This window comes from Theropithecus gelada, chromosome 7a, assembly GCF_003255815.1.
Source record: "Theropithecus gelada isolate Dixy chromosome 7a, Tgel_1.0, whole genome shotgun sequence".
In the NCBI taxonomy this organism is placed as follows: Eukaryota; Metazoa; Chordata; class Mammalia; order Primates; family Cercopithecidae; genus Theropithecus; species Theropithecus gelada.
The window spans coordinates 47,790,706-47,807,285 of record NC_037674.1 but is presented as its reverse complement, the minus strand read 5'-3'; the positions used below and the strand labels follow the sequence as shown (position 1 = coordinate 47,807,285).

At 47.0% G+C, this 16,580-nt stretch overlaps 1 protein-coding gene across 1 annotated transcript in view; it reads left to right on the top strand.

The window, feature by feature from the left end:
* The first annotated feature begins 1,294 nt into the window (after nt 1-1,294).
* GRAMD2A (GRAM domain containing 2A) overlaps nt 1,295-16,580 on the top strand; it is a 40,139-nt gene continuing 24,853 nt past the window's right edge. The window contains exon 1 of the mRNA XM_025390043.1: nt 1,295-1,353. Coding sequence (XP_025245828.1) covers nt 1,313-1,353 — 41 coding nt within the window. The 5' untranslated portion in view covers nt 1,295-1,312. The remainder of the gene's footprint in view (nt 1,354-16,580) is intronic.

Here is a 16,580-nt window from a genome sequence, read left to right as displayed (position 1 = left end):
TTTCTTCTCTTTTCTGCTGGGGAGGGGGAGGTGGTTGAACCCTGGCCCCTGAGCAGGCTGGGAATGGCTGCAGCCTCATGCCCTGCAGTGGAGCTATGGTGGTGTCACCTGCCATCCTGCCCACCTCCTGGTGCAGAGGCGCTGGGAAAGCAGTAGCTGATTATCTTAGGGTTACAGGTTGCCCCCTTCAGTGCTGCGGGGAGACCTTAATGGCTTATGTGAACCAAAGATGGGAAAGAGCAGGGACAAGGCCTCCTCCCTCCCACTCTGGTAGGTAAATTTAAATAGCAAAGTGGCCCTGGCCGTGGTTCTTCCACTTCGGTCTCCCTGCAATAGCATATCCCTTATGGAGGCTGTAGGAGAAGTCAGCTCTGGGCGCCTGAGACTGGGTTCTGCTCCCAGGTCCTCAGTTGTGGACCTAGGCTCCCCTTGTGACCCCTCCTGTTTGCTGGTGCTCTCCCACCGTGATGCCGTAGTGCCAAGGGGTTGGGGGAGAGAGTTGGAAATGGGACCAAATCTGGCCTGCGCCTTTTCCCTCTCCTGATCACACTCCCAAGGACCAAGTGACCCGGTGGGGATGGAAGAGGAAAGGGCCTGCAGGCCAGGCAAGTTGGGGAATAGGACCTGTGGGCCCATTATCACTGCTCAATTCAGCCCAGCTCATTGTCACACACTGAGCTGTGCCTCTGCTTCCCTGCCTTTGATTTGTGTCCACCTTCATCCCCTTCAGACTCCTCCAAAAGTGCATTTCCTTAGAGACTGCAATGTTAACTCCAGCAAGAGTGCGTGGGAGCATCCTGGCTCCCGGGCTCGTGGTGGTGACTTGGCTGTCAGACCGTGGTGTTCAATATCCCCTTTGGTGTTCCCCACTCATGGTAAAATTGAAACTTACCCTGGAGCTCGATGTTGGGAAGGGTTAGGTTGGAGAGGAGCCGGAATTGGTTCCTGCAGAGGGACCCAAACTCCAAGACTAGGAGGACAGAAGCGTCCAGAGGGGACACAATACCCTCGACGTGAGGGACAGGAGGTACCGCGCCAGGCCCTGGCCTCCGGGACCTTCCAGTCCCGGACCTTCCAGTCTCGGGGACCGAGCGCTAGGATCTGCTCAGAGCTTGGGGCCCTACCTGGGGAAGGTGGGGAAGGAGGGAAGCTGGGGAAGCTGTGGAAGGAGAGGGAGGAACGACCAATGGGCTGGGCCCGGCCCGCGCGACCCGCCAATGGGCGGGCGGGGCGGGCTCTCGACGGGGCGGGCGGGGTCCGGCGGGCGCTGGCTCAGGGCGCGCGGTCAGGGCCGCTGGGTGCAGGAGTCACGATGACCGCTCTGAGCCGGAGCGAGGCCGCCGAGGCGGGCAGGTAAGGGGTTGCGGCCCGGGGGCCGGTCTCGGGGTTCCGGAGGCCGCCGCGAGGGGCTGCTGCCGCGCGGGGCAGGACGGCTCCTGGGGCTGCGGCAACTCGGCGCGTTCTGCCCACGGGGCAGGCACTTCCCGGCCGCCGGAATGCGGGCTCCGGGCCAGAGCTGCGCCGCGCGCCCAGGCACCTCCCGGGGCCCGCGAGGTGTTCGCGCCAGGACCGGGTGTCCTGCTGCGACCTGGGGGATAAGGGACGGTCCCGGCGGCATCCGGGCAGGGAAAGGCACCCTCCTCGCGACGCCCCGCATGGCCCATCTCCGCCTCGCCGCTCTTCATGCTTTCATTTATTCATTCATCATTCGTTCCCCGCGATATCGACTTCCAGTCCTGATTGTCCCCGACCCAAATGTTGAGTTTCCCTGCGGCCCCTGGAGGGCCAGACTCTTTCCTCTCGCCGCCGAATCCGCACTTGTAGCGGCCCGCGGCTGCGGGGAGGCAGCTCGGAGCTGTCTCAGCACGACGCAGCCTCCCCCGGGCGCCAGGCCCATCCCGGTCGGGCGGGCTGGGGCCGGTCTCCTGGCCTCGAGACCTGGTCCAAAGTCGCCTTGGGAGGAAGGGATAAAGAGGCAGGGCAGACAGGAGATGGCGCTGCACACATAACATCCAGAATTGTGGTTTCTGCTCCTTGAGGTCTTGGGGTTCTAGGGGTGACACTATTTGGGGGAACCTGTCAGTTCCTGCCCCGGTCCAGGTTCCAAGCCGCACAGCCTGAGGTCAGGTACAGCCTGGCATCCTCAGCCAGCTAGCACTGGAGCAGGTAGGGTGAATGTGTGAGCCTTGTGTCCAAATCAGCCCGAGAGACACAGGGGTGTGGACCCCAGCGGGGGTCCCTCTGCCGTATCCTCAGAGGGACTGGTGGGGCTCCACCGCGCTGTCATTTGTGTCTCTGCTCTGCTTGCCGCCCCACTCACTAGGCTTGATTGTTTCAAGGTGCCCCTCCTTGCAGGGGGCCAGGCTCCTAGGGAACGAGAGAGGGTGCCCTGGCAACCTGGTGTCTTCACCCCATGTCCACCTGTAGCGGGCTCTAAAGTCTGGCTCCTTTCAGAGCAAAGACTTATGGCCTTGCTAGGAGAGGTAGAATAAAGGGTGTCCATCCCATTCTTCAGTGAGGAGTCAGTGTGCCCCTCCTTCTTTTTTCTTTTTCTTTTCTTTTTTTTTTTTTTTTTTTTGAGACAGAGTCTCACTCTGTCACCCAGGCTGGAGTGCTGTGGTGCAATCTTGGCTCACTGCAACCTCTGCCTCCCAGGTTCAAGTGATCCTCCTGCCTCAGCCTCCCGAGTAGCTGGGATTACAGGCATCCACCACCATGCCCAGCTAATTTTTGTATTTTTAGTAGAGATGGGGTTTCACCATGTTGGCCAGGCTGGTCTTGAACTCCTGACCTCATGTGATCCACCCACCTCAGCCTCCCAAAGTGCTAGGATTATAGGGAATATGGTGTGAGCCACCGTGCCTGGCCCCCTCCATAGTCTTCTGATCAGGCTGGCTGGAGACCATGCTGCAGACACTTAGGTTTAAGTTTTAGTTTGGCAGGCATTGAGTGGGCACCTCTGGGGCAAATGGGCAGGTCCAGAGGGGAAAGCTGACAGAGGCCCCACCGAGCTTCCAGGAGAGTTTAGGCTGGGGCCAAATGGAAGTTCTCCTTCCCAACTTCCCCTTGGGAGAATTTTCTGAATAGCCTGGAGAGGGTAGCTCAAACTCCATCTGTGCCTTGATGTTGCTGGCTGCTTTCAAATTTCTTTCTTTTGTTTTGAGATGGAGTTTTGCTCTTGTTACCCAGGCTGGAGTGCAATGGCGTGATCTCGGCTTACTACAAACTCCGCCTCCCAGGTTCAAGTGATTCTCCTGCGTCAGCCTCCCGAGTAGCTGGGATTACAGGCATGCACCACCACCCCTGGCTAATTTTGTATTTTTTAGTAGAGACAGGGTTTTTCCATGTTGCTCAGGCTGGTCTCCAACTCTCGACCTCAGGTGATCTGCCTGCCTTGGCCTCTCAAAGTGCTGGGATTACAGGTGTGAGCCACCGCACCTGGCCTCAAATTTCTAAATTTAGCAAGTCCCCAAAGCTTCGGCACAGACCAGAGAGACTTGCATTGCTAATTCATCCACCTAGGGTGCTCCTGTGATCCCCTGAGGTTGAGGTCAGCAGTACCCAAGGTAGGTTGCTGCCAGCTGGCCTCTTGGAAGCTCTCCCGTGAGCTGCTGAGCTGTTAGTGCCTCCTGGGGGGCTCCACCCTGCCCCTAACCTGCTTAGGGTCGCTCTGGTCCTTCCCTGCCACGGACCATGTTTATCAGCTGGAGGGAAGAGCCTTACTCAGAATCAGAAGTGAGTTCTAAGCCTCAGGCTGTTCCTGTTTTGCTGCGACTTGGGACAAATCACTTCCGCTTTCTGGGCCTGCTTTATACCATAAGGTAAGGAGATTGGACTGTACGTTCCCTAAAGGCCTTCTGCATGCAGTCATCCAGTGATTATGCTAACTAGAGACTTCTAGCAACTTCTGGGGAAGTTTGTCTACACTCAGGCTACAGTATTTTCAGCAAATGTGATTGGACAAGTGGGCCTGTGCCTTATATTTTGGTGGAGTGAAAAAATTTGAGCCAGTGAAGCCAAATCCTTATAGCAAGCAGCATGCAGCATACCTGGCTCTTTGCTGATTGCAAATAGGCATTTAAAATATGAATTTGAGCCAGGCACATTGGCTCACACCTCTAATCCCAGCGCTTTGGGAGGCCGAGGCGGGTGGATCATCTGAGGTTAGGAGTTCAAGACCAGCCTGGCCAACATGGTGAAACCTCATCTCTACTAAAAATACAAAAATTAGCCAGGTGTGGTGGTGCATGCCTGTAATCCCAGCTACCTGGGAGGTTGACGCTGGAGAATCTCTGGAACCTGGGAGGCAGAGGCTGTAGTGAGCTGAGATCACGCCACTGCATTCCAGCCTGGGTGACAGAGTAAGACTCTGTCTCAAAAAAAAAAAAAAAAAAAAAAAAAAAATATATATATATATATATATATAATAAAGAAAAATAAAATATGAATTTGGAATCAGAAGTCCCCATTACTTCCAACTAAAGTGGCATCATAGGTATTTCCTAAGTTTTAAGTTCTGGATAAAAACTCCACCAGTGTCTATGATCTCCACCATGAACTCTGTTAAGGAACCTTCACTTTTGTGTATTCCCGCTCTTTTCTCTCCATTTCCCTGTCTTCTGCATAAGCATGTCCTCTTGCTAAGTAATTCAAGCATAAGGACTTGGAATACCAAAATCACAAGCTTAGGAGAAATAATAAAATAAAACTGTTATTTTCCCAAAACAAAAATTTCCCTCCCATTTCCTTCCCAGTTTCGGAAGATGTTTCATTTCCTTTCATAATTTCTCCTTTGCTGTGGCTACCCATGGAAAGCCCTTGAAGTCAAGAACGGTGTAGCGTTCCACTCTGATATCTGGTGTGAGCCTGAACACCAGAAAATAATTTTTCTCCCAGGAAAGTGAAAATCATTTCCCACAATTCTGCAGCCATCTCTGATGCAAGTATGAGTTTCAAATGAGGTTGGCCTTGGCCACTGTGCTGCTATTCACCTGGACTTCAGGATATCAGTCTGTCACCACCTGTCATCACCAACCTTTGAAGCTTTAATTCCCCAGCTATTTGCTGATGTAGGAAAGGAAGGAGAAGGGGGAGGGCAGAAACACCTGAGAATGGAGCTTCCTGTGTAATCAAGAAGTAACAAGCTCCCCAAGGTGCACCTGCCTGCTCCGGGACAGATTCCGAAAGGCAGGCATTGTCCTCAGGGATATAAGCCACTGTAGGAGAAAGTGATTCCTCACCCCTCCTTCCCATGACTATACATTTTTATTAGTTTAGAAATGCACAAGCCGGGCGTGGTGGCTCACGCTTGTAATCTCAGTACTTTGGGGGGGGCTGAGGCGAGTGGATCACCTGAGGTCAGGAGTTTGAGACCAGCCTGGCCAACATAGTGAAACCCCGTCTCTACTAAAAATACAAAAAATTAGCTGGGCGTGGTGGCGGGTACCTGTAATTCCAGCTACTAGGGAGGCTGAGGCAGGAGAATCACTTGAACCCGGAGGCAGAGGTTGCAGTGAGCCAAGATCATGCCATTGCACTCCAGCCTGGGCAACAAGAGTGAAAAAAAAAAAAAAGAAAAAGAAATGCTCCTTCATCGTTTAGGACTGGAGGCGTGTTTTAATAACCTGTGGCGACTGAACCAATCTTTAAAGCCTTGTCCTAAATTAGTGTTTCTTCAGTGATGTTTGAAATTACATTGTTAATTTTTAAAGCAGTTTTTGGCTGGCTGTATTTCTTTTTAACCTGAAGTAAAGATCACATGAAGAATTAGTTTAAATCAAACATGAATCGCTTTTCCTCCTAACATCTATACATGGCACATCAATGGTATAGTAGTTAATTGTAGAGATCCTATTGGTATTTCATTTCATTGGCTCACCGAGCGCACAGCAGCCTGGGCGGTATGCCTGACCAAACAACTGTGATTGATTATTAGAACTTTTTTTTTCTCTCTTCTGTAGAAAAAAAGTTTAGATATTTCTAATTTGTGTTGGAATTAACCGGATTACTCAAAACCTGCCAGTAATCACTCGGGCCACACAAAATGCTATTTTAAAATAAATTTTGAATTTTTGAAGGATTACTTAGAAATTTTATTTTAAAATAACCCAGTGACAATACTTAGAATTGGCATTCCTACTGCGCTTCCTTCATTATTAAACAAGTTGAAACATGTTTATATTCTGAATTGCTAACTTTTTATTGTGGAAAATTTCAAACATATACAAAAGGAGAGAGAATAGTGTAATAAGTGGCATGTACCCATCTCCCAGTTTTAGCAATAATTAAGTCATGGGTAAAGTTTGTTTCATATATAGCTCCCTGTCTCCTGGATTATTCTGAAACAAATTGTAGCTATTATTTTATCCAAAAATATTTCAGTATATATCTATAAAAGAGCCTTTAAAAAATATTTCTACAATATCATTATTACATCTAAAAGATGACAGTAACTCCTTAATCTGATAGCTGGTCAGCATTTACATTCCCTCCATTGTCTCATAAATGTCTTTGTACCATTTATTTTAATAAGGATTCAGATGAAGTTTATACTTTAAAGTCAAAGAGTTGACTTTTTTTTTTTTTTTTTGAGATGGAGTCTTGCTCTGTCACCCAGGCTGGAGTGCAGTGGCCGGATCTCGGCTCACTGCAAGCTCCGCCTCCCGGGTTCACGCCATTCTCCTGCCTCAGCCTCCCGAGTAGCTGGGACTACAGGCACCCGCCACCTCGCCCGGCTAGTTTTTTGTAATTTTTAGTAGAGACGGGGTTTCACCGTGTTAGCCAGGATGGTCTTGATCTCCTGACCTCGTGATCCACCCGTCTCGGCCTCCCAAAGTGCTGGGATTACAGGCTTGAGCCACCGCGCCCGGCCAAGAGTTGACATTTTGAATCTATATATCTTTATCTCTGTAATCTCTTTACATCTGTGGTTTCCTCTTTTCTTCCCTTTCTTTTTCCCTTGCAAATTATTTGTTGAAAAAACCAGGCTATGTTTTCTATAACTTCTTCTGATTTGTTGATGTTGTTTAAACCATTCCTTTGATTTATGTATTTCCTATACATTGGGAGTTGAACCTAGAGTCTTGGTCAGATTCTGATGGTATTGTGTGCGTCAAGAAGCGTATAGTATCAGTTATTTCTCTTTGAAGAATGTTAGCAGCCATTGATGATTATTTCATTCTGACCCATTATTTCATTAGGGACTGGAAAATGGTTATTAGTCTAATCCTACCAGTTTTTCATCATTTATTAGGAGACTCTTTCTATAAAAAGATGTGTTCCCGGCCAGGTGTAGTGGCTCCTGCTGTAATCCCAGCACATTGGGAGGCCAAGGTGGGCGGGTCACCTGTGGTTAGGAGTTCAAGACCAGCCTGGCCAACATGGTGAAACTCCGTCTCTACTAAAAAAAATACAAAAATTAGCTGGGCGTGGTGGCGGGCACCTGTAATCCCAGCTGCTAGGGAGGCTGAGGCAGGAGAATGGCCTGAACCCGGGGGGCGGAGCTTGCAGTGAGCCGAGATCATGCCACTGCACTCCAGTCTGGGTGACAGAGCGAGACTCCATCTGGAAAAAAAAAAAAAAAAAAAAGGTGTGTTCCCTTTTCAACTATTTGCTTATCCTGAGTTATAGCCAGTACTAGAAAGGCAGAACAAATACTTGACTCTTATTTCTTAGTTTTCAAAATTGTGGTATGGGCTCTAGTATCCACCAAGGTGGCCAGTGAGTCATTTCGGTGTTATTATAATCTCATGGATTTGAACATATTTGATGTGTTTTAATCCATTCTTATTGATGCTCAAATGGTCCCATCTTTAAGTTGGTTCCTGAGTTCTTGAGCCATGACTCCAGGCTTCGATGACTTCCTTAGTTTCTGGTATGATTAGACGTTTTAGGCTCCTTTTTGCATTTCCTCAGTTCTGGAATCAGCCATTTCCCCAAGGAGCTGCCTAATTAGAGGAGTATCTGCTATCATTTGGGGGTCATAGCCTACACTGGGAATCTAATAAAAGCGAAATGCTCTCTTTCCAGAAACATACCCCTTTGTTCAGACCCAGCAATTTTGCCCAAAGTTCTAGGAGTTCACAGATCCGCTCTCCAACTCTTGCCTGGACCTCAGAGGCATGTAATTTACATTAGATTGTCAATCTGCGTCCATAATGATGGAAGACTTGGGAGAATGGGAAATAACCAATTGTCCCCATGTGAAAACAGAAACTGGAAAAGTTAATGAATCTTGCAATACAAGACGATGCAAGAGAAGAGAGAGTTGTGGTGCAGACTTTGCCCTGGTCACACCAGCAGTGGAGATCCAGTTCTATCAAGGAAGGAACATGAGGACAAAGGTTTGTTCCTTGGTGAAGGATTATTAGCTAGAAGGAGGTCCATTCAGGTACTGGGAAGAACTTTAAAAAAAATTTTTTTTGAGACAGAGTCTCACTGTGTTGCCCAGGCTGGAGTGCAGTGGCGCGATCTCGGCTCACTGCAAGCTCCACCTCCCGGGTTCACACCATTCTCCAGCCTCAGCCTCCCGAGTAGCTGGGACTACAGGCACCCGTCACCATGCCCGGCTAATTTTTTGTATTTTTTTAGTAGAGACGGGGTTTCACCGTGTTAGCCAGGATGATCTCGATCTCCTGACCTCATGATCCACCCACCTTGGCCTCCCAAAGTGCTGGGATTACAGGCATGAGCCACAGCGCCGAGCCAGGAAGAACTTTCTAATAGTCAGGGCTGTAGTGACAGATCTAATAGATGATATTCATGTATAGGCACACATTTTGAAATTCCTGTTGCCTAGTTATAATGTGCCTTTTTTCCCCCACCCACTTGAATATTTATTTCTTTACATGGAGTTTCTTGATATGGAGAACACTGAATAAGGGTTTGGTTTGGTTTTTGTCTTTTAAGCCATTCCCAGCCCTGTAGTCAGTGTGATGTGATAGGGCAGCCTAAGCTTTCAGACAGACCTGGGTTCACACTCTTGCTCCATAAGTTACTGCTGAGTTACTACTGGCTCTGAGCCTCCCATTATCCGTCTATAAAACAGACTCACAGCTAACCTGCTTCAGAGGTACTCTGGCTGTGTAATGGCCTGGTACCCAGTAGGTGCTCACTAAAACGTACTTTCCTTTCAGTGCCTCTAACTTTGAGAACCTGAAATGGGGCTTCTTAGTGATAATTCAGCTACAACTCTAATTCAGCTACAACTCTAAGAAAAGCTACCTCTGTTTTACTTTTCCAGGCACAAAGTTCACTTTTTAAAATAAACTTTTTGTTTCGAGAGAATTGTAAATTCACGTTCAATATTATAAAGTACTACAGAGAGATCTCATGTATTCTTCACCCAGTTTCCCCCAATGGTAACATCCTGAATAGCAATAGAACGTATCACAACCAGAAAATTGACACTGGTATAATCCATCTACCTTAGTCAGAGTTCACTAGTTTTACATGCACTCGTTTGTGTCTGTGCATGTGTGTGGAACTATATTTAGTCTTGTGTAATTTTTATCACATGTCGATTTGGCAAAGTTCATTTTTATTTTTATTTATTTATTTATTTATTTATTTATTTATTTATTTATTTATTTTGAGACGGAGTCTCGCTCTGTCGCCCAGGCTGGAGTGCAGTCGCCGGATCTCAGCTCACTGCAAGCTCCGCCTCCCGGGTTTACACCATTCTCCTGCCTCAGCCTCCCGAGTAGCTGGGACTACAGGCGCCCGCCACCTCGCCCAGCTAGTTTTTTGTATTTTTTAGTAGAGACGGGGTTTCACCGTGTTAGCCAGGATAGTCTCGATCTCCTGACCTCGTGATCTGCCCGTCTCGGCCTCCCAAAGTGCTGGGATTACAGGCTTGAGCCACCGCGCCCGGCCCAAAGTTCATTTTTAAAACCAAGCTTTATTTTTCTGTTGGTTCTGAAAGTTTGCATGTAGTGAAGAATGAGATTTTAGGAATTTTGAATTTCAGAGGTGTCTATTCATTAATAATATCGCAGTGCCTTTGGAACAATTCTTTTTCCTGCCTTCTCCTTCTCCTCCTTTTAAAAAATTCTTTTACTAAATGAAAATAGTTTGTTTATTCTAATTATAAAAATCAGGCAAAGTGGCCTGAATACTTTGTTTTGTTTGAACTTATTCTAACAGGTGTGTAATACTTTTAACATCAAAACCAATAAAGCACTTAAAGGCTGGGCATGGTGGCTCACACCTGTAATCCTAGCACTTCAGGAGGCCAAGGTGGGCAGATCACCTGAGGTCAGGAGTTCGAGACCAGCCTGGCCAACATGGCGAAACCCTGTCTCTACTAAAAATACAAAAATTTAGCTAGCTGAGGTAGCAGGCACCTGTAATCCCAGCTACTGGGGAGGCTGAGGCAGGAGAATCGCTTGAACCTGGGGATCGGAGGTTGCAGTGAGCCAAGATCATGCCACTGCACTCCACCCTGGGCGACAGAGCAAGACTCCGTCTCCAAAAAAAATTTAGGCAAAGTATACCAAAAATACAGAAAAGTATAAAGACGAAAACAAAAACATGTAAAATCCCAATTCGTGGAGGAAAATGTTGGAATTTTAGTGAGCATCTTTCTACATGTATTTTATTAGGCACACTGTTCTACAGGACGCTTTTCCAATGTTATATAATCCTATCTTTCATGTTCATATAAACTTTTTAATAAGTTTTAATAAATATTGATAAATATTTTTAATGGTTACGTAGCCTTCTAGTCTACAAATAAAACACAATTTGTGCCTTATTGATGGACATTTATAGTACCTCCTTTTTTCTCCTCGAACTACACTTTAATGAGCTTTTTTTTTTTTTTTTTGAGATGGAGTCTAGCTCTGTTGCCCAGGCTGGGGTGCAGTGGGAGGATCTCAGCTCACTGCAGCCTCCGCCTCCTGGGTTCAAGTGATTCTCCTGCCTTAGCCTCCTGAGTAGCTGGGATTACAGGCACACACCACCATGCTCAGCTAATTTTTGTATTTTTAGTAAAGACAGGGTTTCACCACATTGGTCAGGCTGGTCTGGAACTCCTGACCTCATGATCTGCCTGCCTCGGCCTCCCAAAGTGCTGGGATTACAGGCGTGAGCCACCATGCCTGGCCAGTGAACATTCTTACTATACATTGTAATTTGTGCTCAATTATTTCCTAGCAATAAATTGTTAGAAATGGAATTTATGGGTGTGACAGGTGTCTACATATAAAATTTATGTACATTTTTCATACTGTCCTACCATACAGATATGTGAGACTGTTCATTCACCAATATGTTGATCAACATTAGATAGTATTAACTTTAAAGCTTTAAAATCTAAAAAGTTAAAAAAAAAAAAAAAAGGCACAGTGCCTCACTCACACCCTGTAATCCCAGCACTTTCAGAGGCTAGCTGAGGCTGGCAGATCACTTGAGCCCAGGAGTTTGAGACTAGCCTGGCCAACATGGCGAGACCCTGTTTCTATAAAAAATACAAAAATTAGCCAGGCTTGATGGCACGTGCCTGTAGTCCCAGCGACTTTGGAGGCTGAGGTGGGAGAATTGCTTGAGCCCAGCAAGCAGAGGTTGCAGTGAGTTTTTATTGCACCACTGCACTCAAGCCTGGGTAACAGAGTGAGACCCTGTCTTAAAATGTGTATATCACTTATATCTTTACTTTACTTTACTTTTTTTTTTTTTTTTTTTTAGTTTTTCTCTCCTTTCTTTTCTCTTTTGAGACAGGGTCTTGCTCTGTTGCCCAGGCTGGAGTGCAGTGACATGATCGCAGCTCACTGCAGCCTCAACATTCCAGGCTCAAGTGATCCTCCCACCTCAGCCTCCCAAGTAGCAGATGGGACTACAGACACATGCTACCACACCTGGCTGATTTTCATTTTTTTTGTAGAGATGGGGTCTCACCGTGTTGCCCAGGTTGGTCTCAAACTCCTGGGCTCAAGCGATCCTCCTGCCTCAGCCTCCCAGTGTTGGGATTACAGGCATGAGCCACCATGCCCAGCCTTTAATTTACTTTAAGAGCTTTACTGGTTTTGATTTTAAAAGTATTACAAACCTGTTAGTATAAGTTCAAACAAAACAAAGTATATAAAGAGTGAACATTTCCTTTATTCTCCTGGATGTAGTCATGATTGTTTGATGTATACCTTTCAGTATAGTTTTTTTATGTTATAGATTATATCATACTGATCTGTATCTACTTTTCTTTTCTTTTCTTTTTTTTTTTTTTTTTGAGATGGAGTTTTGCTCTTGTTGCCCAGACTGGAGTGTAGTGGCACGATCTCAGCTCACTCTACCTCTACCTCTGGGGTTCAAGCAATTTTCCTGCCTCAGCCTTCCGAGTAGCTGGGATTACACGAGCCTACCACCACAGCCAGCTAGTTTTTTTTTTTGTTTTTTTTTTTGTATTTTTAGTAGAGAGGGGTTTCACTATGTTGGCCAGGCTGGTCTTGAACTCCTGAGCTCACGTGATCCATCTGCCTTGGCTTCTCAAAAGTTCTGGGATTATAGGCATGAGCCACTGCATTCAGTCTGTACCTACTTATCACTTACAATACATGTTGGACTTTTTTTTCCATATTAGCACATATAGGAGCTCTAACTTATTCTTTTTTTTTTTTTTTTTGAGACGGAGTCTTGCTCTGTCGCCCAGGCTGGAGTGCAGTGGCGCCCTCTCGGCTCACTGCAAGCTCTGCCTCCCGGGTTCAGGTCATTCTCCTGCCTCAGCCTCCCCAGTAGCTGGGACTAAAGGCGCCTGCCACCGCGCCCAGCTAATTTTTTTTTTGTATTTTTAGTAGAGACGGGGTTTCACCATGTTAGCCAGGATGGTCTCGATCTCCTGACCTCGTGATCCACCCTTCTCGGCCTCCCAAAGTGCTGGGATTACAGGCGTGAGCCACCGCACCCGGCCTAACTTACTCTTTTTTATCAATTGCTTAGGAATCCATTATATTGATAAAATACCATTTTGGTATTTCTACATTTTTCCCCATAATTGTTAATCATATGAATATACATTTTTGTCCATTTATTTCCTTACATCAAGTGTCTTAAAAGGAATTGTTGGGTTAAAGAATTTGTATTTCTTGGCTGGGCACGGTAGCTCACGCCTGTAATCCCAGCACTTTGGGAGGCTGAGGTGGGCAGATCATGAGGTCAGGAGATTGAGACCATCCTGGCTAACACAGTGAAACCCCGTTCTCTACTAAAAATACAATAATTAGCTGGGTGTGGTGGCATGCTTCTGTAGTCTCAGCCACTCGGAAGGCTGAGGCAGGAGAATCGCTTGAACCCAGGAGGCGGAGGTTGCAGTGAGCAGAGATTGTGCCACTGCACTCCAGCCTGGGTGATAGAGCGAGACTGTCTCCAAAAAAAAAAGATTTTGTATTTCTTAAGGCATTTGATGTATATTAGAAAGGTTAACTCAGTCTTTAGTCTTATAATGGGGAATAATAAATGACTATTTTCACATCCTTGGTAATACTGAGCACTATAATTTTAGGGTTTACCGATAAGATAGGTAAGATAGTTTTGTAAATTGCTTGTTCATATTCTTTGCTCACTTTTCTATTAGTTTGTTTACCTTTTTTTATTGACTTGGATGAGCTCCCTACATATGAAGAATACCCATCCTTTGTCCACTTAAATTTTGATATACAGAAATTTTAAATGTTTATGCAATTAAATCTTTTATGTGTTCTGGGTTTTATATCTTGCTTAGAAAAACTTTTCCTGATATTTAAAAATATTCTCTTTTATTCTAGCTATTTACAGATTTAGAAAATATTTAGGTGTTTTATCTCCCTGGATTATATTTTTGTGAATGGTGGGAGGTAGCCCCAATACCATTTATTGGACAACTCATTCTTTCCTTACTTGTATGAAACACGTTCTTCGTGATGTGCTAAATTCTCATATACTCATAGGTCATTTTCTGAACTGTCTTATGTTCCATTGATCTAGTAGTCTTTCCTAGGCCAGTTAATACCTCACTACTTAATTAATCTACCTTTGTAATTTGTTCTACATCTGGTAAGGCAAAGCCTTTGCATCATTTTCTTTTTCAAAATTTTCTTACTCTCTTTCACATGTGTGCACACGCACGTGCACCCTGTTGGAACATTTACAAATTAATTTGGGGTAAATTTGCTCCTTTAAAACCTTGACTCAGGCCAGGAGTAGTGGCTCACGCCCATAATCCCAGCACTTTGGGAGGCTGAGGCAGGTGGATCACCTGAGGTTGGGAGTTGAAGACCTGCCTGGCCAACATGGTGAAACCCCGTCTCTACTAAAAATACAAAAATTAGCCAGGTGTGGTGGCATGTGCCTGTAGTCCTAGCTACTCAGGAGGCTGAGGCAGGAGAATTGCTTGAACCTGGGAGGTGGAGGTTGCAGTAAGCCAAGATCGTGCTATTGCACTCTAGCCTGGGTGACAGAGCAAGACTCCGTCTCAAAAAAAACAAAAACGAAAACAAAACCCGGAACAAAATATACTTTTTGTTGTCATATGAATATATATTATTTTCCCACATATACTTTATAACTGTATTGTAGGTCTACAGGAAAACGATTGATTTTGACAAGTTAAAGAATCAGTCATTTGGGAGGTAGCCAATTGCCCCAATACCATTTACTGGACAAGATCTATTGATCTTGTAACCGTTAAAGTAGTAATTAATTCCATGAGTTAATTATGTGTCTACCCCATCACAGTTCTGCCTACTTCAGTGCCCAAATATAAAAATATCTGCGCCACTTTTTTATGATTTGTCGGTTGATTACCTATTGTTCAGGTAGTTTATCTGACCATCTTCAAACAATAATTGTCCCTTTTTAACATGTAAGTGAACCTTTTATTTATTTTTCTCGCCTGCGTGCGGTGGCTGGAAGCTCCAGGACAAGGCTGAATAATAGTGGCGAGAGCAGGCATTCCTAGGAGCGCTCCTGCAGTTAGACAATCTGGGGTTCTCCCTGGAGGAGGAGGTCCCAGGACCCAGCAAGCTCCTCAAGACGGGGTCATTGATCAGGAATCTGGGCCCTTGGCCAGAGCCCAGCCTGGGGGAGCTGAGTTGGCAGGAGCCTGGGCAGGGCTCGCGGCCAGTCCCCGTGCGGGCATCCTCAGTCGGGCCAGTTACCATGCGTGATGCAGGCACCGCACCAGGAAGGCGCTCGGAGGGGGCGCGAGCTCCTTTTCCCGGGGGCCCAGCAGGTGGGGGCACGGCTGCGGCACTCCCGACAGCTCCCCGGCCTGCGCAAGCTTTGGCTGTGACCACCAGCCTCCTGCAAATGGTCAGCTGGGGCCAGCCAGGCGGGATCAGTGCCGCCGCGGGCGCCGCTTTGGAGCCACTAAGTGTGGCGCTGGAATGCTGGGTGCGGCTGCCTTACCAGCTTCCCAGCCCTTTCCAAGGCAGGCGCAGAAAATAGACTTGTGGTTCGTGCCTGTGCTAGCTGAGGGGTGGAGGTGCTGCGGGTGAAGGTGGCTTGGGGAACTGGGGAACCGGGCAGTGAGGCCGTGGCGAGGGCTGTCCCTCTCCCTCCCTGACGGCAAACAACCCCCTCAGGGAACCAGGAGAGAAAGATGCAATCCTATCTACCTGTTCCCAGTATCTCCGTGGTCTTTTCCTGCAAGGGAGGGCGGAGGGCAGTTTCCGAGGGGATGTAGACTGAGCTGGGCTGGGACCAGGTTTCCAGCTGTGCTCAGCAGCATCCTTGCTGGTGGACAGAGACCTGTGCTCACCGGACCATCCCTGGGATGCAGTCACCGGCCTAGGAGAAAAGGAGGAGGAGCAGACCCCACTACTGCACCAAAGTTGTCCTGACCAAAGTTACTCATCTGCAGTGGTAAATTCAGGGGCTGCCTTTGCGTCCTGCTCTTACTTGGCCTCTCAGCAGACTTCAGCTCTGCATTCCCCTCCATCTTTTGAAACACTCCTTTGGCTTCCATAACAGCCTTACACCTGGTTTTCTACTTTCTGTTGTTTTGTATTTATGTATTTGTTTGTTTATTTTAATAGAGACAGGATTTCATCATGTTGGCCAGGCTGGTCTCAAACTGTCGATCTCAGGTGATCCCCAAACTGCTGGGATTACAGGCATGAGCCAACACACCCGGGTTTTTGTTTGTTTGTTTGTTTTTTAAATGGAGGCATGGTCTCGCTCTGTCACCTGGGCTGGAGTGCAGGGCACAATCATAGCTCACTGCAGCCTTGAACTCCCCTGGCTCAGGTGATCCTCCCACCTCAGTCTCCTGAGTAGCTGGGACTACAGGTGTTCGCCACCACAGCCAGCTATTTATTTATTTGTATTTTTTTGTAGAGACAAGGTCTTCCCCTGTTGCTCAGGCTGGTCTCAAACTCCTGGGTTCAAGAGATCCACCAGCCTAGGCCTCTCGAAGTGCTGGGGTTACAGGCATGAACCATTGCGCCCAGCCTCTCTTTCTTGGGCCACTCTCTCAGAATCTCTTTGGAGGACTTCCGCTCTTCCTTCTCCACACAATCTTTAAGATTGTAGTTCCACAGATCCCAGACTTCTCCCTTTCTTCTCTCCTTTTCCCTCTCCACCTCTTTGTCTTCATTGAAATATCATTCACA